The 19381-nt window shown below is 54.7% G+C and overlaps 1 protein-coding gene across 1 annotated transcript in view; it reads right to left on the bottom strand.

The window, feature by feature from the left end:
- Window positions 1–637: 637 nt before the first annotated feature.
- Window positions 638–19381, bottom strand: part of ARHGAP8 (Rho GTPase activating protein 8) — a 37600-nt gene continuing 18856 nt past the window's right edge. The window contains exons 6-12 of the mRNA XM_052640195.1: window positions 18134–18232; window positions 16740–16850; window positions 8593–8666; window positions 5750–5827; window positions 4981–5109; window positions 1613–1716; window positions 638–970 (exon numbers count right to left, since the gene is read on the bottom strand). Coding sequence (XP_052496155.1) covers window positions 638–970; window positions 1613–1716; window positions 4981–5109; window positions 5750–5827; window positions 8593–8666; window positions 16740–16850; window positions 18134–18232 — 928 coding nt within the window. The remainder of the gene's footprint in view (window positions 971–1612; window positions 1717–4980; window positions 5110–5749; window positions 5828–8592; window positions 8667–16739; window positions 16851–18133; window positions 18233–19381) is intronic.

The following is a 19381-nucleotide window of genomic DNA, read 5'->3' as shown; positions in this document are numbered from 1 at the left end:
CCACGGCAGGACACGTCCTGCAGCCCTCGGGCAGCCGACGGCCCCGTTTCTCCCCCTCCTCTTATCCTCACCCTTTGCCCTTCCGCTGTGACCCTGGCCTTGGCCCCGAGGCCAGCTCTGGCTGACAGGGTGTGAGCGTTAGTGACGCCACCCAAGCTTGGAAGCCGCCGTGCTGGTGCTCTTGCTTGGGCTCGGCCCGTGTCCAGGGAATGCGTGCCCATTCATCAAACGGAAACGCAGCGCCTGCGGGAGGGTGGAGCCTCCCCAGCCACCCTGGTGCCTGATACCTGCCAAGCAAGTCCTGAAGGGACCAGAGCTGCCCGCTGACCCACCGACTCGCAGGCAGTGACCAGAGGCCGCTGCTCTAAGGCACTGGGTCTGCACGGTTTGTCACGTGGCATCGTGGCAGCAGGAGATGCCTGGTACCAGGCCCAGCCACCACATTCCCATTTTCAGGGGGCCCGGCCGAGTCCTGATCCTAACAGATCCATCATCTTGCCTGCCATTACCCAACAAGAGGGGCTGACGAATCAGAACCACAGAATTTTCACTGGAGGGAGGGTCGGTTCCCTAGAAGATCGTTTAATGGCAAGTTTACAAAACACAGATGCAGAGACCACCACTGACATTTCCAGCCCTAGAGGGGTCTCCAGGCCGTGGTCAGGGGACGTGGAGGGAGCGGGGGTCTGGCGAGGCCGGAGGCGGGTCTGTCTCCTGCAGCGCCCCCAGCGCCCCCGTCAGGGACGGAGCCTCTGGCGCGGGGACCACCCTGCTCGCCGGCCTGGGCCCCGCGCTCCTCTCGGCCGCTGAAGACCTTATCGTAGTACTCAATCAGCAGCTCGGTGAACAGGTTCAGAGGCACGAGGGAACTCAGGGAGGAGGCCCCCTGGGACGGCCAGATCAGATTCAGCCCGAAGACACAGGCCAGGTTGGAGCTGTTCATTTTGTTCGAGATGCTCTCCCGGGACACCTGGGGTGAGAACACGGTGGAGACGAGAAGAGGTGTGACTGGGCGTTCTCTGTGCCCGGAGGAGGGCTGGAGTCGCCTGTCTGTAAAACAGAAGGGATGGGCCTTGACGCCCCGGGGGCCCACTGGCTCTGGCCTCTTAATCTCCTTCCAGAATGTCCGCAGTATCCCCGCCACACTCCATCCCAGCCTCCTCCTCCACTCCCAGGACTCAGGGGGTGGGGCCCTGGCACCATGGGTACAGAGTGGGGCCCTGGCATGCAGGTGCTCTTGGAGGGTTAACGAGAGAGTGTAGGGAATTTGCCTCCCCAAAGGGGCTGCCCCCTCATCTCGGCCAACACTTAGAGCAACCCCAGGGTGGGGAGAGGAGACATTTCTACTGTCTTAGGGCCCTCGGTGTGTGGCTCATGGTGCAGCAGGCCCAGGACACTTCCTGCTCAGGCCTCATACCGGCTGCAGACTCAGCATCCTTGGTCTGGGCACACAACCCCCCTACCCCGTCCGCACCCCACCCCGTGACCTGCTGGGCAGAGGTGTGGCCCGGTCAGGCCTTGTAGGAGGCCCTTCGGGCCCAGCCTGGGCTCCAGGGTCGAGGGAGGTGAGAACCCAGGCCTGGTCTGCCTGGGCACTGGCTCGGCCCCTCACCTCGTGCAGGAAGCCCATGAGGTAGCTGAGGACGGCGTAGTTGTGTTCTGGAAGGTTCTGCAGGATTTGGCGGCAGCAGGTCACCCGCAGGCTGCTCTCCACACCTGCCATGGCCCAAGGATCCTTCCTGAGCGTCCCCTTCCTGCATCCCATCCCTCCGAGGATGGGCAGGGGTGTGGGGAGGTGGGGACAGGCTGCCCCACGCCTGGGCCTTGGGTCCCACTTCCCAAGGAAGCTCTGCTCCGAGCTCTGCCCACTTCTTCACCTCAGGCACCGCGACTGCTCCCCGCCATGACCCCTGGGAGCCAGATCACCTTATGGATGGGATGGTCGATACAAAGTACAGGCCGAGGGCCAGGAAAGCTTTATTGGCGCAGACCCACATCCATTCATTTGCCCATGGCTGCTTTTGCATGGTGGCTGAGTCTGGCACACACAGCCTAAAATAGTTACTATCTGACTCTACAGAAGCACATGGACCCTGCTCTGGACTAACTCAACCTATTTCCCATCCACAGCTCAGGGCCCCACACCCAGCGGGGTCTGGAAGCAGCCAAGCAACCAAGTGCCCTCAGTGGCCCCCCACCACATACCCCACTGAGCTCCATAAACTGCGAGTGCAGACGTGCTACTCAACACACATTCGCCCAGCTCCTGCTGCTGACACACACGTGCACACACGGACACACCTTGAGCTCCCAGCACCCTAAACCTCCTCCCACTAAGCCTTGGGCACAGTGACTGTGGACTAACACAGCCTCTGCTGAAAGACGCAGAGTTCCCTGCTGTGAACGTTCTTGTTGGTTTTTCAACAGAAGTCATTCTTCCATGAACTCAAGTGGTTGCCGGGTAATTTGAGCAGACTAGGAATTCCCTTGGAGTTATTATTTCCAAGGAACCAACAAGTCTCGTTGCCCTGGATCTCTGTTTTCCAGACTCGACATCTTTCTAAGAGCTGTGGTCCCAGAACAGATATGGAGCATCGTCCACCCCTGGGTTTTACTATGGTTCCTTGAAGAAAGAAGGAAGTGAGCAGGAAGGAGCAGCTTGCTGTCACAAAGCCACCATGAACCAAGCGCTTACCGTGTGCCAGGAATCATGCCAAGCAGTGTATGACCTTTCACTCTCAAAGCAACCCCGATTTTATGCAGACGAGGAAAGTGAGCTCAGAGAGGTTCAGTGACCTGCCCAAGGTCACACAGTTAATGTGTGCTGAAGCCCAGACTTGAGTCCCATTCTGTTCAGCTATGAGCTGGTGCTCTAAACCTTGCTATACCTTGGCGACTATCCCTATGGCAGTTGGCTTTTTTTCCTGGACACCACAGGCCACCTGGGCAGCCCATTTCCTCCAGAGCATTCTCTGCAAGGACTACTTGCCTCACTCCAAGAAGACACACACCCCACCTGGGCAGGGTTGCCGATACAATAGAGGATATCCAGTTCAATGTGAATTGAAGATAAACAGCAAATTCTTTTTTAGTGCAGGTATATCCTGTTCAATATTTGGAACATACTTATTCTAAAGAGTTTAGTATACTTACTTACACATAGATACATGCTTATACTAAGAGTTCATTATTTACCTGAAATGCATATTTGACTGGACGTCCTGTGTTTTTTAAAAGCTGAATCTGGCAACCCTATGCCTGAGTCACAATTCAGTCAAGCTGAGTTGCTGAATGACAGCCGACAGGGTCCATAGCCTTCAGAATAGCTAAGCTGATAGAAAGATAGGCAGCTATTAAAAAGAATGAGTAGAGGTGCAAACGAAGAGGAAAGAAGCAGCTCATAATTGCAAACTTTCCACAGGAACTGCTCTAAGATGGGGCCAGGCAGCTCTGTCTATCACCAGGTTTTGGCTGGAATGAGAAGTACTTTCTCGGGCAGGATTTTGTTTGGGTTGGAGTCACCGTCCTAGGGGTACAGCCTCAAGCCGCTAACTCTCATTGTTAGAAACGATCAGAGTGCCTGTTCAAATCTCTTTGTGGGGGGGGGGGGGGGGCGGGGCAGGGAGGAAGTTGGGGCTTGGCTGTATCTATGGCTTGACACCCACCAGGAGCCGAATCCAGTTTTGGGAGAACACTGGGGGCAGAGGTCATCCCATTGAAAGCACTGAAAGCAACAATGTTTGATTACGCTGCTTTCCCAGCATCCTCCAGCATCTCTGACATGCCCTCGTTGTTGTTTAGTTGCTAAGTTGTGTCTGAGTCTTTACGACCCCATGGACTGTAGCCCGCCAGGCTCCTCTGTCCATGAGATTCTCCAGGCAAGAATACTGGGGTGGGTTGCCAATTCCTTCTCCAGGGGGAAGACCCTCCTAGCCTAGGGAAAGAACCACGTCTCCCGCATTTGCAGGCGGATTCTTTACCACTGAGCCACATAGGAAGCCCTGACGTGCCCTCACTGGCTGTTAGGAGTGATCAGCGCCACGGCCCTCAGTGCACCTGGTCCATTCCAGAACGCCGGCATCACCACTCCCGAGAGCTGCTGCTCACATCACGTCTCCCCGGCATTCTCCACCGATCTGGGGAGACTCTCTGCTCAAACTCTAGTCAGGCTTTGTTGAGTTCCTTTACTAACAAAGCCTCTGGTTTCAGGCTTCTTTTTGTCTCTGCACTGTCCAGCTTTACGAAGAGCCGTAAGTTAGTGTAACGGGAACCTTGCTCACCCTTGCCATCTGATGGGTCCTCATCCCCCTGTCCCCCACCCCCTAGGGGATGTTGGGCCACCTGGTCTGCTGGTAGCAAGAGTCCTGTTGGATCAGTGTAGTCAGAATCCGCCCCCCGCCTACCCCCATGCCTGTTTCCTCCGAGTAACCTTCCATCCACAGACCGCCCGCCCGCCAGCTCCTCGGCTGTAAAGCTCCTCCTCCTGCTTGCAGTATTTGGAGTTGAGCCCAGTCTGTCTCCCCGCTGCAGTGGTCCCTACACCTCTCACGGTGCCCCCCTGCCCCACGACGGGTGCCTCACTGTGCTCTCTCAAGGGCCATGCATAGCTTTTTCTGTAACAGCAGGCGGGGGTGGCTACCCCCCTTTCTAGACGAGGAAGTTGAGGTGCTAGAAGTAGAGATCCTGTGGAACAGTGCAGGGGGGTGCACTCTGACCGGGGCGACGCACCCCAGATCTAGAGATGCCCTCCGAGACCACAGCTCTGGGCCCAGGGGCATCTGATAACCCCTGACCCCGTGTCCCCCAACCATGGGCAGGGCTGGCCTGGCCGAGGCTGGCGGGGGTCCGGGAGGGACAGCTCCTCTCCTGGCCTGCAGCGCCGGAGGGAAACAGCAGGAGGCCGAGCAGCCCCGCCCCCACCCACCTGGCCTTCGGGGGGCACCCTGGGCACCCCTGGCCAGCACCCCAGCGCGTACATACTGGTGATCTCGAGGATCTGCTCGTAGGCCTCGAAAGTCAGCAGCGGCTGGGGCAGCTCCCGCAGGAAGGTCTTCAGGATCACGGCTGGAAGGTGAACGTCCCCGTAGTCATCGAAGTTCACGGGCTTCCCTGGACACACAAGGGCGTGCGTCTGAGTTCTGACGCTGGGCTGGGGACTCCAGCTGCAGAGCGGGCTCGGGCTTGAAATGGCTTGAAACCTCCTGAGGGGAGGAGCCCGACGCCAGGACACAGCACTGTCCTGCCCTGCCGATGGTGTCACCTGCCCTCCCCTGCCTCTCACGGTGCCCGGCGGAGGCTGGGGACACTGGGCTTTTAATGAACTAATTTGGCACCACCGGGTCTTCGTTGCAGCATGTGGGGTCTTTGATCTTTGTTGTGGCATGTGGGATCTCGCTCCCTGACCAGGGATTGAACCCAGGCCCCCATATGAGGAGTGCGGAGTCTTCGCCACTGGACCACCATGGAAATTTCAGGGGTACAGTATTGATTCTCTGCCATATGACCCAGTCCCGCCTGGACAAGAGCATCCTGAGGTCAGGCCTGGCTTCCACTGTCCCCAGGCTTGAGAGGGGAGGCTTGGGGTACAGGCACAGACTCACCAGGGCAGCTGTCCCCCCAGTCTGGGCTATTCTGGGGTCAGGGGTTGGGGGAGCTCCGCTGGCTCGAGTGTGGGCGCTGTGGCCTCAGAGGCCCCTGTGAGGCTGGCCGGGCAAGAGACTGACAGGGAGGGTCTTGGGGAGCCACTCACCTTGGTTGTAGAGCCGCTGGATCTCGCGGACCGTCTGGACACTGGCTGATCTCCGGAACAGGCCCTCGGTGTGGAGTCCTGTGGGGAGAGTCTCCAGGCATCTCACAGGGCCCAGCATCTGAGGTTTCTGGAACGTTCCATGACTTCCCCTTCCCACGCATCCCCCCACCGCGGCTGGCAGGGAACACTCTCCAGCCTGGCTCGTCTTCTCCCCGCTAGCCCCACACCCACCTTTGTTTATTCCTCTTAAATCAAACCTTTTCCGTACTCCCCAGTCCCCCCCAGTCCCCCCTGACTCCCCACCTCTGTGGACCCCAGAAAGGGAGAGTGGAAGAGGCTGACGCTTCAGGCAGACAGCTGGGGTCTGCCCAACAACGCTGCCTCGGGCCAGGTGTGTGACCTCAGAGAAAGTGCTCAGCCTCTCTGAGCTTCAGCTGCCTCCTCTGCCAAGTAAGCCAGGAGAGCCTGCCTCCAAGGGCTGCGGGAAGGATGAACGGGGGTAACGCATGGCCCCAGCCCAGCCCCCAGGACACCCCCAAACATGCTGCTCCCCTTTCTCCCCAGTGTCTAGAGCCGACCTGGCCTATATGGCAGCCACTAGCTGCCCATGGTGGTTTACATTTGTGAAATTAAAATTAAATCAAGTAAAAAATCAAGTTACCCAGGCTCGGCACACGAGCCACACACGCAGTGCTCCATTGGATGACGGCCACATATGGCCAGTGGCTACCATCCTGGACAGTGCAGACAAAGAGCATGTCCACGCTCACCAGGACAACACCGGGCCCCAGACCCCCATGCTCGCCGCTCACCCCCTCCCCAGTCTCTTTCCATGCTGAAGTTGGGTAAGCTATTTGACACCTACATCCACACCTCATTGGCTCTGGCACAGAGGTCTTCCTGTCTCCATCAGTGATGGGAGAGCTGCCTGCGAACCCATACCACAGACCTACGGGTCTGCCTACTGCTGCCCAGCTCTCCTGCCCAGCGCCCCCCGCCCGCCCCTCTAAGCCCTCTGTCCAGCCCCCACCAGCTCCACGCTCCTTCCTGCCTTCACCCTCTGCACCCGCTGTTCCCCTTGCCTAGGGGCCCCTCCTCTCTTTCTTGCTGAGCGACTATAATAGGCAGAATTCTGACATGGCCCCCAGGCTCCTGGGCCCTGGGGTCCCACGTACTCATTCAAACACTAATCTAGATGCTGGAGTGGAGGGGCTCTGGAGAGGGAATTCAGGTCCAACGTAGCTGAGCTGAAGGTATGGAAATTATCTAGGGTGGGTCTGGCCTAATCAGGTGAGCCTCATAAGAGGGACCCAGGTTCCTCCTGGCAACACAGACTCAAAGCATGTGGGGCAAGGATTTGAGGTGTGGGGGTTTCTCCAGGGGGAGGTCACACAGCAAAGAAAGCAGGCTGCCTCTAGGAACAGAAAGAGACCCCTGGCTGACAGCCAGCAAAGATGCAGGCAACTTGGATCTACAACTGCAAGAACTGAACTTGACTGACGCACTGGATGAGCACGGACGTGGAGTCTTGCCCAGAGCCTCCAGAAAAGAGCACAGCCTGGCCAGCACCTTGAGTTGAGCCCGGTGAGACCCTGTGCAGAAAACCCAACCCCTGTGGCCAGACTTCTGACCTCAGACATTATAATACATTTTAAGCTCCTAAATTTGTGGCTATTTGCTACGTAGCCGCCCGCGTGTCAGAGCTCAGGTTCCCCTGACCTCTATGACCGGCTCATCCCTGTCGTGTCAGTCTGTAGATGTCATAGCTACAGCCCCTGGAAGGGACACAGGCTGTGTGTTGTGGTCACCATGACAACCCGAGAGCCTAGACCAGGGCTGACTGCAGCTGAGTGTTCAACGAATACACGTTTAATCCACATATTCTTCATCAAATGCAGAGTGAGTTCCTACTATGGGCTGTCCTACTATGGGCTGTTTGTTTTGTTAAGGTTTTTTTTTTAATAAGGGGAATTAATACATTTTTTAAAAAAGGAAAACTCCCTTCCACAGTTTCTATGAAACTTTTTTATCCTCAAGTTTTTTTGTCCATTCCTGAAATACATAATGGAAAGGGCAGTATTGCTAATGACAGAGCAGAAGAAATGTTGAAGGAGACAGAGCGCCAAGTGGCCAACCACAGGCCCTCCAGCCCGAGAGCCGCGGTCTCAGAGAGCTTTGGGCGCCTTGAGCGGGCAGTTCCTGGGGTGCGCTGGGAACCACCCCAGGGACCCCGCTCCCCTCTGATGCACGGACCCCCACAGCTGCTGCATCTGAGTCTGCTGGGGACCACCCCGCGCTGGCAGCCCTTTCTCTCGAGAATGGTCTTCCTCCCGTTAGGGTAAAAGACACCTCCACGCACCTTTCCTGTGGATCTGACCTCTAGCCTCCGGAGTCTAGGAGGAGCCACAGGGCTCACCCCCAAGTCACTGAGCACACCCACCCCACTGGCAATGCGTCTACAAACCAAGCGTGTGTCTCGTGATAAAGGACCAGAGGTGTGTGAAGCACCATGCACATCACCTCACTTAGGCTCCACGGCAACCCCGTGCACCAGGCACTGTTATTACCCCACCGGACAGATGAGGAAACAGAGGCCCAGAGAAGGAAGGTGACTCGCCTGAGGCCACACAGCTAGCACACAGCGGAGCCAGGGTTCAAACCAGAGAGGCCAGGAGGCTGGAGCCACTGTGCCCGGGCCTGCCCATCCCGGTCACCCCCCTGGGCCCAGGTTCCAGTTCCTCCCATCCTCTGGCCTGTGCGGCACTCAGGATCCCAGAGAGGCCTCCAGGAGAGGAGTCCCTGGCACCCCTCACCTCCCCTGGCTGGAGCCAGCTCTTACTCACCTTTCTCTCTCAGGTATGTCACTGTGTATCTCAGCACTGGGGGGATGAGTTCACCTTGATTTTTGTCTTTTAGGCTGAGGGGAGAGAAAAGAGGGCAACAGTTTTCACCTGGGTGTGGTAGGTGATCGTGATAAGCACAGGGTCCTCACCACGCCTATGAGAAAACATGGGCCCGAAGTGCCATACAGGGAGAGAAAGAGGCAGCCTGGGCCCCAAGGAGGCAAGTGGTCTGGTGGCCAAGAGAAGCAGAAATAATAAAAATGACAGTGCATTATCCGAGCGCTCCCCCAGAAGGGTGCACATGTTACGGAGGAGATCTGCGGTTGGCGAGGGCTCCACATGGGGCAACTTCTGCGCTAGGTTTTGAGGGACAAGTAGGAGCTTGCAGAGGACAAAAGAGGAAAGGGCATTCCAGGCAGAAGGAAACACACAGAAGAAGGCCCAGAGGTGTGAGAAGATCTGGCCGTGAAAGCAGAACCAGGAGACCGAATCAATCAAAAGAGATGCTTTGTGAAAACCAAGTATGTTGCCTTGGACAGGCTATTAACAGTCTCTTAAGTGGTAATTTGATACAGAGATTCAGGAAACTTTAAATGCTTTAAAGACAGGGAAACTAAAACACAGGTACAATCATACGAATGGCCCTTCCAGCCCCATCTCCCCACACCCCTACTCAAGTGGCAGTCAGAAATTTGAAGCCAGAGCTGCCTATACTGACCCATTCTACAGACCCCTGGGCTCCCTCTAAACATGTTTGTTTCTCTCTTTCCTCATCTGCTGGATTTTCTTGCCCAAAAGGCAGCATATTTGAGAGACTGGGCTACATTGGGCCAGGCTCCTCTGTCCATGGGTTCTCCAGGCAAGAAGACTGCAGTGGGTTGCCATTTCCTCCTCCAGGGGATCTTCCCAACCCAGGGATCAAACCCAGCCTCCTGCGCTGCAGGCGGTTTCTTTACCGTTTGAGCCACCAGGAAGCCCCAGCTAGACTGAGGGGCCAGGGCTCTGAAGTCAGACATTCCTGGCTGGAATCCTGCCCTGACACTTTTTAACTGAGCAGAATATGTTTTGCTGTTCCTAGGATGCCTGTTCTTTAAATTTCAGTGGGGTTAGTTGACTGATGTGCGGCTCAAGCTTGCTGTGGGCTTGTTCCATCACCTATACAGAGCAGGGTACTGGGGTCTCCTACCAGGATGGTGTATCTGCTTCTTTGGTGCCCCCAGATTTTGTTGCATGTATTTTAAAGCTGTTACTAGTGAATAAACTCTTAAGATTAACTTCTTTATTATTACAAAACGTTCCTTGTTACCCCACAGAAATCAGGATACACCACAAAACGGTTGTTGTTTGAAGCTAGGTTCTGGGGGAACTTATGACGCAGCCACAGATTAGGGGAAAACATGGTCACAAGTGGACAGAGCCGGTACTCAGACCCACGAGTCTGAGCCTAGAGCCCTTGCTCTGAAATATTATCTACTTAGTTTCCATTGTACTTTTGTTGGCCCCAATCAGATGGGAGATGGACACTGGGAAAGTCCAGGTGACCAGCTCGAGGTCCCAAAGCCAAGAGATGGCAGAGCTGGAGGCAAGGCGGCCACGACCCAGACCCATGCTCCTTCAGTAGCAATTCACTGGGCAGATATGATATCCGTCCTGCTTTCCATTTCCCTCTGAGATTTACAGAGGACCGAAACATGAACACGTGGGCTTTCCACGTGGTGCTGGTGGTAAGGAATCCATCTGCCAATGTAGGAGACGCAACAGACGCGGGTTCAATCCCGGGTCAGGAAGATCCCCTGGAGGAGGAAATGGCACCCTACTTCAGTATTCTTGCCTGGAGAATTCCATGGGCAGAGGAGCCTCGTGGGCTACAGTCCATGTGGCCGCGAAGAGCTGGACACGACTGGGTGGCGGAGCACACGCACGGGCACAAGGAGGACCACGTCACCAGCAGTGACAGGCCTCTGCAGGCCCTGATCGCTGCAGAAAGCTGGGTTTACTGCTGATTTCGCTTCAACTGAAGCTTGTCCCACCAGGACTCCAAACAATAGTCCAGTTGGCAAACGGGCCCGGGGGATGGTCTCTGCTGTCATGAGGTCATGCTACCGCAGGAATGCAAGCTGGATACTCCCCACCCCTTCCCTAACTTGATTCCCTGTGTGTCCCCTCTGAGTGGGAGGATGAGGCTTGAGGCCCAAGTAGTGTCCAGGAGGTGTCCCCGCTGCACCCTGAGGAGGAGTGTGGTGGATGGGCCCTTTTCTCCCAGGACATTCCAAAGCTGCAGGCGCTCTCCCTCCTCCATTTACTTTGGGAACCACACAGATCTGCAGAAGTCCTAGGAAATGGGTGACCCGCAGCCTGTCTCTGAGCCTCCCCAGCCTCCCCACATGAGAAAGAGACTTGCCGGCAACCTCCCTCCAGGGAGGGCTGCAAGTCATAAACAGTGAACGACGGGAAAGCTGTAAGCTGTAAGTCAAAGACACTGATAATTAAAATCACTGCAATGCTGAGAGCTGGGTGACATCCCAGGCCAGACACAGAGGGCCCATTTCACGGATGGAGACCTGGACCCAGTGTGCTTATGAATAGACACAGAATCCTCAACAAAATATCCGCCACGCAAATTCAGCAACATATGAAAAGATTATACACCATGAACACCTGTGATCTATCCTCAGACTACAAGGTTTGTTCAACACATGCAAATCAATCAGTGTAACATCACATTAACAGAATAAAGGGCAGAAGTCATGCGATGCTCTCAACAGAGCAAAAAAAAAGGTCTGACAAAATCTAACACCCTTTCATGAAAGAAAAAAAAAAACACCAACATTCAACAGAGTAGCCACAGAAGGGATTTTCCTCAACCTGACTGAGGGAATCTATGAAAAACTAGCTTCCTACTTAATGATAAAGAGACTGAAAGCTCCCCTCTAAGATCAGGAACAAAACAGGGGTGACCGTGCTCGTCACTTCTATTCAACACTGTACTGGAGGCATAGCCAGTGCAATCAGGCAAGACAGGGAAATAAAAGGCACCCAAGTTGGAAAAGGATAAGTATAACTATCTCTATTTGCAGATGGTGTGATCTTAGATGTGGAAAATACTAAGAAAAAAATTCACCAAAAAAATCTATTAGAATAAATGAGTTCAACTAGATTGCAGGAGATAGAATCAGCATACAAAAATCAGTTGTATTTCTATACACTAGCAATGAACAATTAAAAATGAAATTAAGAAGCAATTTGATTTGCAATAGCATCACAAAGAATAAAAACTAAATAAATTTAATAAAAAAGTACAGAACTGCTACATGGAAAATTATAAAACATTTTTGAAAGAAATTTAAAGATTCAAATAAATGGTAAGACATCCTTGCTTTTGAATTGGAAAGAACCTGCCTGTCAATGCAGGGGACATAAGAGATTCAGGTTGGATCCTTGGGTTGGGAAGATCCCCTGAAGGAGGGCGTGGCAACTCACTCCAGTATTCTTACCTGGAGAATCCCATGGACAGAGGAGCCTGGTGGGCTACAGTCCATGCGGTCACATAGAGTTGGACACGACTGAAGCAACTTAGCATGTAGCACATTATTAAAATGGCAATAGCCCCCAAATTGGCCTACTGACACAGCACAGTCCCTATTGAAATTCCAATTGCTTTTTTTTGCAGAAATTGACAAGCTGATTCTAAAATTAGTAAAGAAATTCAAGGGACTCAGAAGAGCTGAAATAATCTTGAAAAAGAAAAGCAAAACTGGAAGAATCACACTTCCCAATTGCAAAACTTACTATAAATCTACAATAAAGATCATGTAACACCAGCTTACAAATCAATGGAATAGAATCAAGAGTCCAGAAATATACCCTCATCTGTTCAGTTCAGTTCAGTCATTCAGTCGTGTCCAACTCTTTGCAACCCCATGAATCGCAGCACGCCAGGCCTCCCTGTCCATCACCAACTCCCGGAGTTCACCCAAACTCAGGTCCATTGAGTCAGTGATGCCATCCAGCCATCTCATCCTCGGTCGTCCCCTTCTCCTCCTGCCCCCAATCCCTCCCAGCATCAGAGTCTTTTCCAATGAGTCAACTCTTTGCATGAGGTGGCCAAAGTACTGGAGTTTCAGCTTCAGCATCAGTCCTTCCAAAGAACACCCAGGAGTGATCTCCTTCAGAATGGACTGGTTGCATCTCCTTGCATTCCAAGGGACTCTCAAGAGTCTTCTCCAACATCACAGTTCAAAAGCATCAATTCTTCGGCGCTCAGCTTTCTTTGCAATCCAACTCTCACATCCATACATGACTACCGGAAAAACCATAGCCTTGACTAGGCGGACCTTTGCTGGCAAAGTAATGTGTCTGCTTTTCAATATGTAGTCTAGGTTGGTCATAACTTTCATCCTCAATTAGTTCCTTACAAGGGTGTCAAGGCAATTCCATGGGGGCAAGAATAGTCTTCTCAACAAATGCTTCTTGCCTGTGTGGAGTATCAGGGAAGGCTTTCTGGAGGAGGGGATCAGAAGACGGAATAAGAGTAGGCGATGAACTGGGCAGCAGGAACTGCTCACATTGCCTGCATCCTATTAGGGCCCCATGGCCCCGGAGGGTACAGAGAGCAGGGTTTCACCTACGGTTAGAGGGGAAGAGGCGAGGGTGAGAAGTTACATCACAAGCTCGCCTTCCCAGAGCTGGAAAAGGCTAGAGCTGGGATGCAACCTGCCTCCCTCCCTGACCGCCCCAGAGGCCCCTCCCCTTTTCCATTGCTTCACAACTGCCCAGTTCAGGGCTGTTTCCATTGTCCCTCTTCAGGCATGGCAGGCAGGCAAAGACTTCTTGAATCTCTGACTTCCCCTTAATATATTAACTTAATTAGCTCGTGCTAAGGTGATAGCATTCTGTTGTGTGTTTTTGAACGTAACTCAGCAAATTAACACTTGTGAATAGGATCTGCTTATGAATTTTAATGACTTTCATTCATTCACAGTCCAAACAAATTACATATTTGGTGCTTTATTTAATATGTTTATTGCCATTTTATTACAGTCATTTGCAATGAAACAGCATAAAATATTAATTTAAAGAGGCAATCGCATGGATTAGCTCTCAAAGTGGCACGTGCAGAATGGTTTTCAGAGGTTGCCCAGCAATAGTCACCATTCCCTAAAGATGTAACGAACTGACAGGAAGAGCAACAACTGGTTCTGGAGAGGGGCTGGACCACAGCCTTTACACCAGGTATCCCCAGCATCTGCTGGTAGCTCCAGGCTGAAATGCTGCATCAGCACCTTCCAAAAGGCACCTGCTCGAAACACAAGGCCAAGGTGCCCTGGTGAACTTCATAGGCTGAGCGGTACCCAAATCACAAAGACCTCACACACACACACACATTGTACTCAAGCAGATGGCTTCAGAAGTCCACAAGTTGAGTGAGTTTTGCTTTTGGTTTTTCATTTTTAAAGCTTTGTTAGATGATAAGGAGACTTCCCTGGTAGCTCAGACAGTATAAAGAATCCGTGTGCAATGCAGGAGACCTGGGTTCAATCCCTGGGTCAGGAAGATCCCCTGAAGGAGGGCATGTACGACTCAGCTGTGTGTGACTCTTTATGATCTGATGGACTGTAGCCTGCCAGGCTCCTCCATCCGTGGAATTTTCCAGGCAAGAATACTGGAGTGGGTTGCCATTTCCATCTTCAGGTCTTCCCGACCCAAGGATGAAACCCCGGTCTCCTGCATTGTAGGCAGACACTTTATCCTCTGAGCCACAAGGGAAGCCCAGATGATAAGGAGACTTCCCTGGTAGCTTAGATGGTATAAAGAATCCGCCTGCAATGCAGGAGACCGGGGTTCAATCCTGAGGTCAGGAAGCTCCCCTGATGAAGGGCACGGCAACCCACTCCAGTATTCTTGCCTGGAGAATCCCATGGACAGAGGAGCCTGGTGGGCTACAGTCTGTGGGGTCGCAAAGAGTCGGACACGACTGAGCGATTGAGACTTTGACACTTGCACTTTTCAAGGAGTGATTCTGAACAACAAAACGGGCAACCCAGAAGGTGCTCCTGCTCCTCAGGCTAAGGTGCTGACGATGCCAAAGCCAGCAGCCCCGCATGCCCACCCTGGACCCCGGGTATCAGCTCACACCCAGCCGGGACTGGGCCAGCAAACTCAGGGCTGGGCTGAAAGCACAGAGCCCACAGCAGAAGCCTCGGTAAAGCAGTCACTAGGCTCTGCTCTGAGAGCCAAGTTCTCACCAGCGCTCCCCCAGAGCGGCTGGAGTCACAGCAGGCGTGTTCCAGGTCTTGCCTTCCTGAGGGCAGGTAGGGGGTGGTGGGGGCCACACCAGCACATCTTTACAATGTTTAAAAGCGGAAAAGGAAGTGCTGTTCGCTGAACTTTGCTCCAGATGTATTTATGGAGGTCATATATGAACATACGGTATATTCACTTTTGTTGTCTAGTTGCTGAGTCGTGTCCAGCACTTCGCGACCCACGGACTGCAGCACGCCAGGCTTCCCTGTCCTTCACTATCTCCCGAATTGGCTCAGACTCACGTGCATTGAGTCGGTGACGCCACCTAACCGTCTCATTCTCTGCCGCCCTCTTCTCCTCTTGCCTTCAACCTTTCCTGGTCACTAAGTGCTCACAAAAACCTGAGTCAAGGGAGCGCTGCTGGGTGTGTGTCTGACTGAGGGGGTGCTGACACCCCGCCGTCTGGGGCCACCCTGTCCACCAGGCAGCGAGCGGCTGCCTGAGCTGAAAGCAGTTCAAGGCAAATGAGATGATAAATCCGGTGCCTCACCTGCCCTGCTCAACCGCCAGTGGACAGTACGGACCATGGCTGCGACTATAGAAAGTTCTGGAAAACAACAGTCCCTTTCGGCTGCTGGGTCACACCGAAGGTGCCACTTCCGCCTCCTTACCCGGCCTGGGCCCTGCCCAGAGCCTCCTCAGCTCCTGACCTTTCACTGTCTTAACATCCAGCACGGCTCTTAAAGATCATGGGATCTTTATACACAGACAGATCACACGGCATGTTTCTAACAAGAAACAACTAACAAATGAAACCAGGCAGACTGCTCCCCGGATCCACCACCCTCCAGGCCCTGGTTTTCCTACACGTCACGCGGCTCAGACCCAACTGCCCCACGGGGCTCGAACGGTTTAAACAGCCCCTTCGTCTTCCATCATGTCAGCTGCCTCACATCTGGCCAGGTGCCGGAGACAGAGGCTAGGAGGAGAACAGAGAGCTCGCCTCTGAGCAGGGCAAAGAGCCTGAGGGGCTCCTCCCGGCGCCTGCTCAGATCGGGGCTGCAACGGAGGGAGGCCTTACATGCAGTCTAGAGCATCAGGGAGGGTTTCCTGCAAGAGGTACCACTATGATGAGTCTCAGAATGGACGAAGCTGGCCTGGGTGGGGGCCCAGAATCCTTTCCAAGGAGTAAAGATTGACGATCGCATCATGCAGAAACTCGCTGGTTTTAGAGACAAGGAACCAAGCTGAGAGGGGCGTGAGCTCAAGGTTCACGCGGCCAACAAGGCTGAGACAGGCAGGACGGGAAGGACACACCGCGGGAGCAACAGTCCTTACAGCCGGGTGGCTGAGCCCCACGGGGGTTCACTCCCCACTCGGGCAGCCCCACGCCCTGGGCGTCAGTGGCAGGGGCTCTGTGGTCACCCAAGAACGCGGGCCAGCCAGATGCCGTCTCCACCCCGCCTCTGTCACCACAAGAGACCAGCTACGAACCAGCCACTAAGGTTCCCTCCAGGACGTGACCTGCCCCGTGGCCGCTCCTGTCTCCTTGGCCAGAGCAAAGCACGTGGCCAAGCCTCATGTGGAAAGTGATGGGAGGCGTCTGGGCCATGGTCTGGGGATACAGAACCAGAATTGCCCACTGAGCAGTGATGAGGAAAACTGAGGCGAGGACCCCACCACCCCCACCCCCAGCTCCCCCCTGGCTCATGGCTGGGTGCTCTGCACACAAGCACACAGACACACACAGTGGCGGGCACTCTGGCCTCGTGACAAGCTCACAGGTCAGTTTCCCTGAAGGCTTAAGCTTGGCTGCAGAGGCCGAGGACTGGGGAAAACCCCACTACCACTGGCACACGGATGCATCCCAGGAAACAAGGCAGACCCCATCCCCGCTCACTTACTATTGCAGACTGACGCCGAATTGCTGGGTGGGCAGAGGGGGCCGTGGCGGGGGCGTCTTGGTGGGAGCGGGCAGCCTGCCGGCATGCAGGTTCCGAAGTTCCTCGTCGTATCTGTGGCCATAACAGAAGCTCAGCTGTCAGCTGGCAGGGGCGCAGCCTCAGGCCCCAAGGCACTGTCGGGTCACACGTCCCACAAGCATCTTCATCCCTTTTAAGACTCATCATAGCGGTACCTCCTCCAGGAAGCCTTCCCTGATGCTCTAGGGAGCATCTCGGGTCACACGCCCCTCAAGCATCTGCAGGATGGGACCCTGGGCGTCCCATCCTTCCAGGCCCATATCTCAGTCTTGCACACTCACACACAGACACACGCACTCTCACAAGCCCCTGTAGTCATGGGCATTCACACAAAAGCCAGCAAGAGAAATCCAACCTCTGGCAAACAGCCATCCTCTCCTGCCAACCCTTAGCCAACAATTTACCCACGTGTCTAACCGAGAGCTTCCCTCTGCTGGAAAGGACTCTTCCCTGGGCTCTCGATCTAGACAATGGTCCCTTCAAAACTCACTTTAGGAGTCACCTCCTCCTGGAAGCCTCCTCTGATATTCCCTCCTCACAAGTCTCCCCAGCTTGGTTCAGCACCTCTTTCGGGGACTCATGGCCTCATTACCTGAGCGTCCTGAGGGTGGACACACTCTCCACGGAGCTCTATATCCCCAGCGCCTGCTACGGGACTTGGGGCCCAGAGGGAGGGAGCTACCTCCACTCCCCCTGCAGGGCTTCCTCAAAGGAGCCCCCCCAGAGAGCGGGATGCAAAGGGCAGAAGGGCATGGGGCAGGGCTCAGAGACTGGGCTCCATCTGAGCTGACAGAGGGGCCCGGGGCTGACCACACACCTTCCTGGGCTCCCTCCCGCAACCAGAGCCCCTGTCGGAGGAGGGGACCGCTGCCTAGAAAACAAAGCAGCAGACCCATCAGCTAGGCTTCCAGCCAGAAGCACCGGGCCGGCGGTTCTGAGGACACCTGCTCCCGGCCTGGGAGTGTTTCACGCCACATACGCGTCATCCACACACCCCAAGAGTCCCCCTCATCCTCCGCTCCAAAGCGAAACTGGCCGACACCACGGCAGCAAACAGCAGTTGCCAGCGCGGCTTATTTGTTTAATCAGTTTTGGAGCGGCGGGTGAGAGAAACATCTCTTCTGCGTGTGTACACAGTCATCCCCGCCTCGCCTCTCTGAGTCAGCAGTCAGCATCTTTTACCGCGTGCATCCTTGTGGAGGCAGCGGATTCAGGAACCGGATCTGGCTGAGCACACGAATGGAAATGGAAATGAAGCTTTCAACGTGAGGGGAGGTGGGGCGGGCGGATGTGGAGGGCACAGCGGTCTCACTCACCGCAGAACCTCCCGGGGGATGCTCAGCTGGTCATATTTGAGGTGTTCACGGAGCTCGCTCAGATAGTTGAAATAGGTGACTTTTTTCCCAAACTTGTGACTGAAAAAGAAAAAAGACAGAAGAAAATTAAAAAAAAAAAAAAAAGATTAGGAGGCAGGAAAGAGGCCAGGGGGCCTGCAAGAGCGGGGTGGCGCCGGGAGCCCTGGAGCAAACAGCGCTGGCGTGTTTCATGTTGAAGAAGCGTAAACGCTGACACCACCTAAACACAGAGCAGAGTGGAAGCAGCGCACATCCGGCAGATGCTCTGCGTTCATCAGACCTCAGATGCACCCGGCCCGCCGGAGAGCCTCAGCAGCATAAAGACCAGCATCTGCCTCCAGGGTGAGCGGCTGGGAACCTGTGGGCCACACGCAGAGGGGGTCCCGGCGCCTGGCTTCTGGGGACGGCGGTGGCTTCGGCTTCGAACATCCCACCGGGCTTCTCTCTACAAAGTGGGAGTCACATCCCCGCGACTGCGGGACCAAGCAAGACACCCTCCGATTTCCGTTCAGGACGGTCACTCTTGGGGCGCACGATAGCCTGAGCACGATGACGCAGACAAGCCCTGACCGGAGCCACTCGCCTCCCCTCGAAGTGGGGTTCCCCGCTGCAAACAGTGGGGATGTCTACATGAACCAGCCCACTGTCTGATGCCTGGTGGACGTCGCGGCCTGGGACCATTACTAATAACAAGACTCAGGACTTCCCTGGGCGGTTCAGGGTTAAGACGTTGAGCTTCCACTGCAGGGGGCCCCGGTTCGATCCCCGGGTCAGGAACTAAGATCCCACACGCCTCGCGGCTTGGGGGAAAAAAAAAGTTTTAAAATTTAAAAATATATATATTGGACTTCTCTGGTGGCTCAGTGGTAAAGAATCCACCTGCTGATGCAGGAGACACGGGTTCAGTCCCTAATCTGGGAGGAACCCACATGCCTTAGAGCGACTAGGCCCGGCGCCACAACTATTGAGTCTGTGCCCTAACGCCCGGGAGCTGCAACTCCTACTGAAGCCCACGCACCCTACAGCCTGCGCAGCAAGAGGAGCCACAGCAACGAGAAGCCCAGCACCGCAACAGAGAGCAGTTCCCCCGCCACAGCTAGAGAGCCGGAGCAGGAGGGAGGCCCAGCACTGCCGAAAACACATAGCCGATTGAGAAAAGCGAGCCTGTTTCCCCAGCCGCGAAGTGAGGAGAAGCACAGGGGGCTGGGC

Source organism: Budorcas taxicolor, chromosome 5, assembly GCF_023091745.1.
Source record: "Budorcas taxicolor isolate Tak-1 chromosome 5, Takin1.1, whole genome shotgun sequence".
Lineage (NCBI taxonomy): Eukaryota > Metazoa > Chordata > Mammalia > Artiodactyla > Bovidae > Budorcas > Budorcas taxicolor.
The sequence above is the reverse complement of the archived record's forward strand: the minus strand, read 5'-3'. Positions and strand labels throughout refer to the sequence as shown.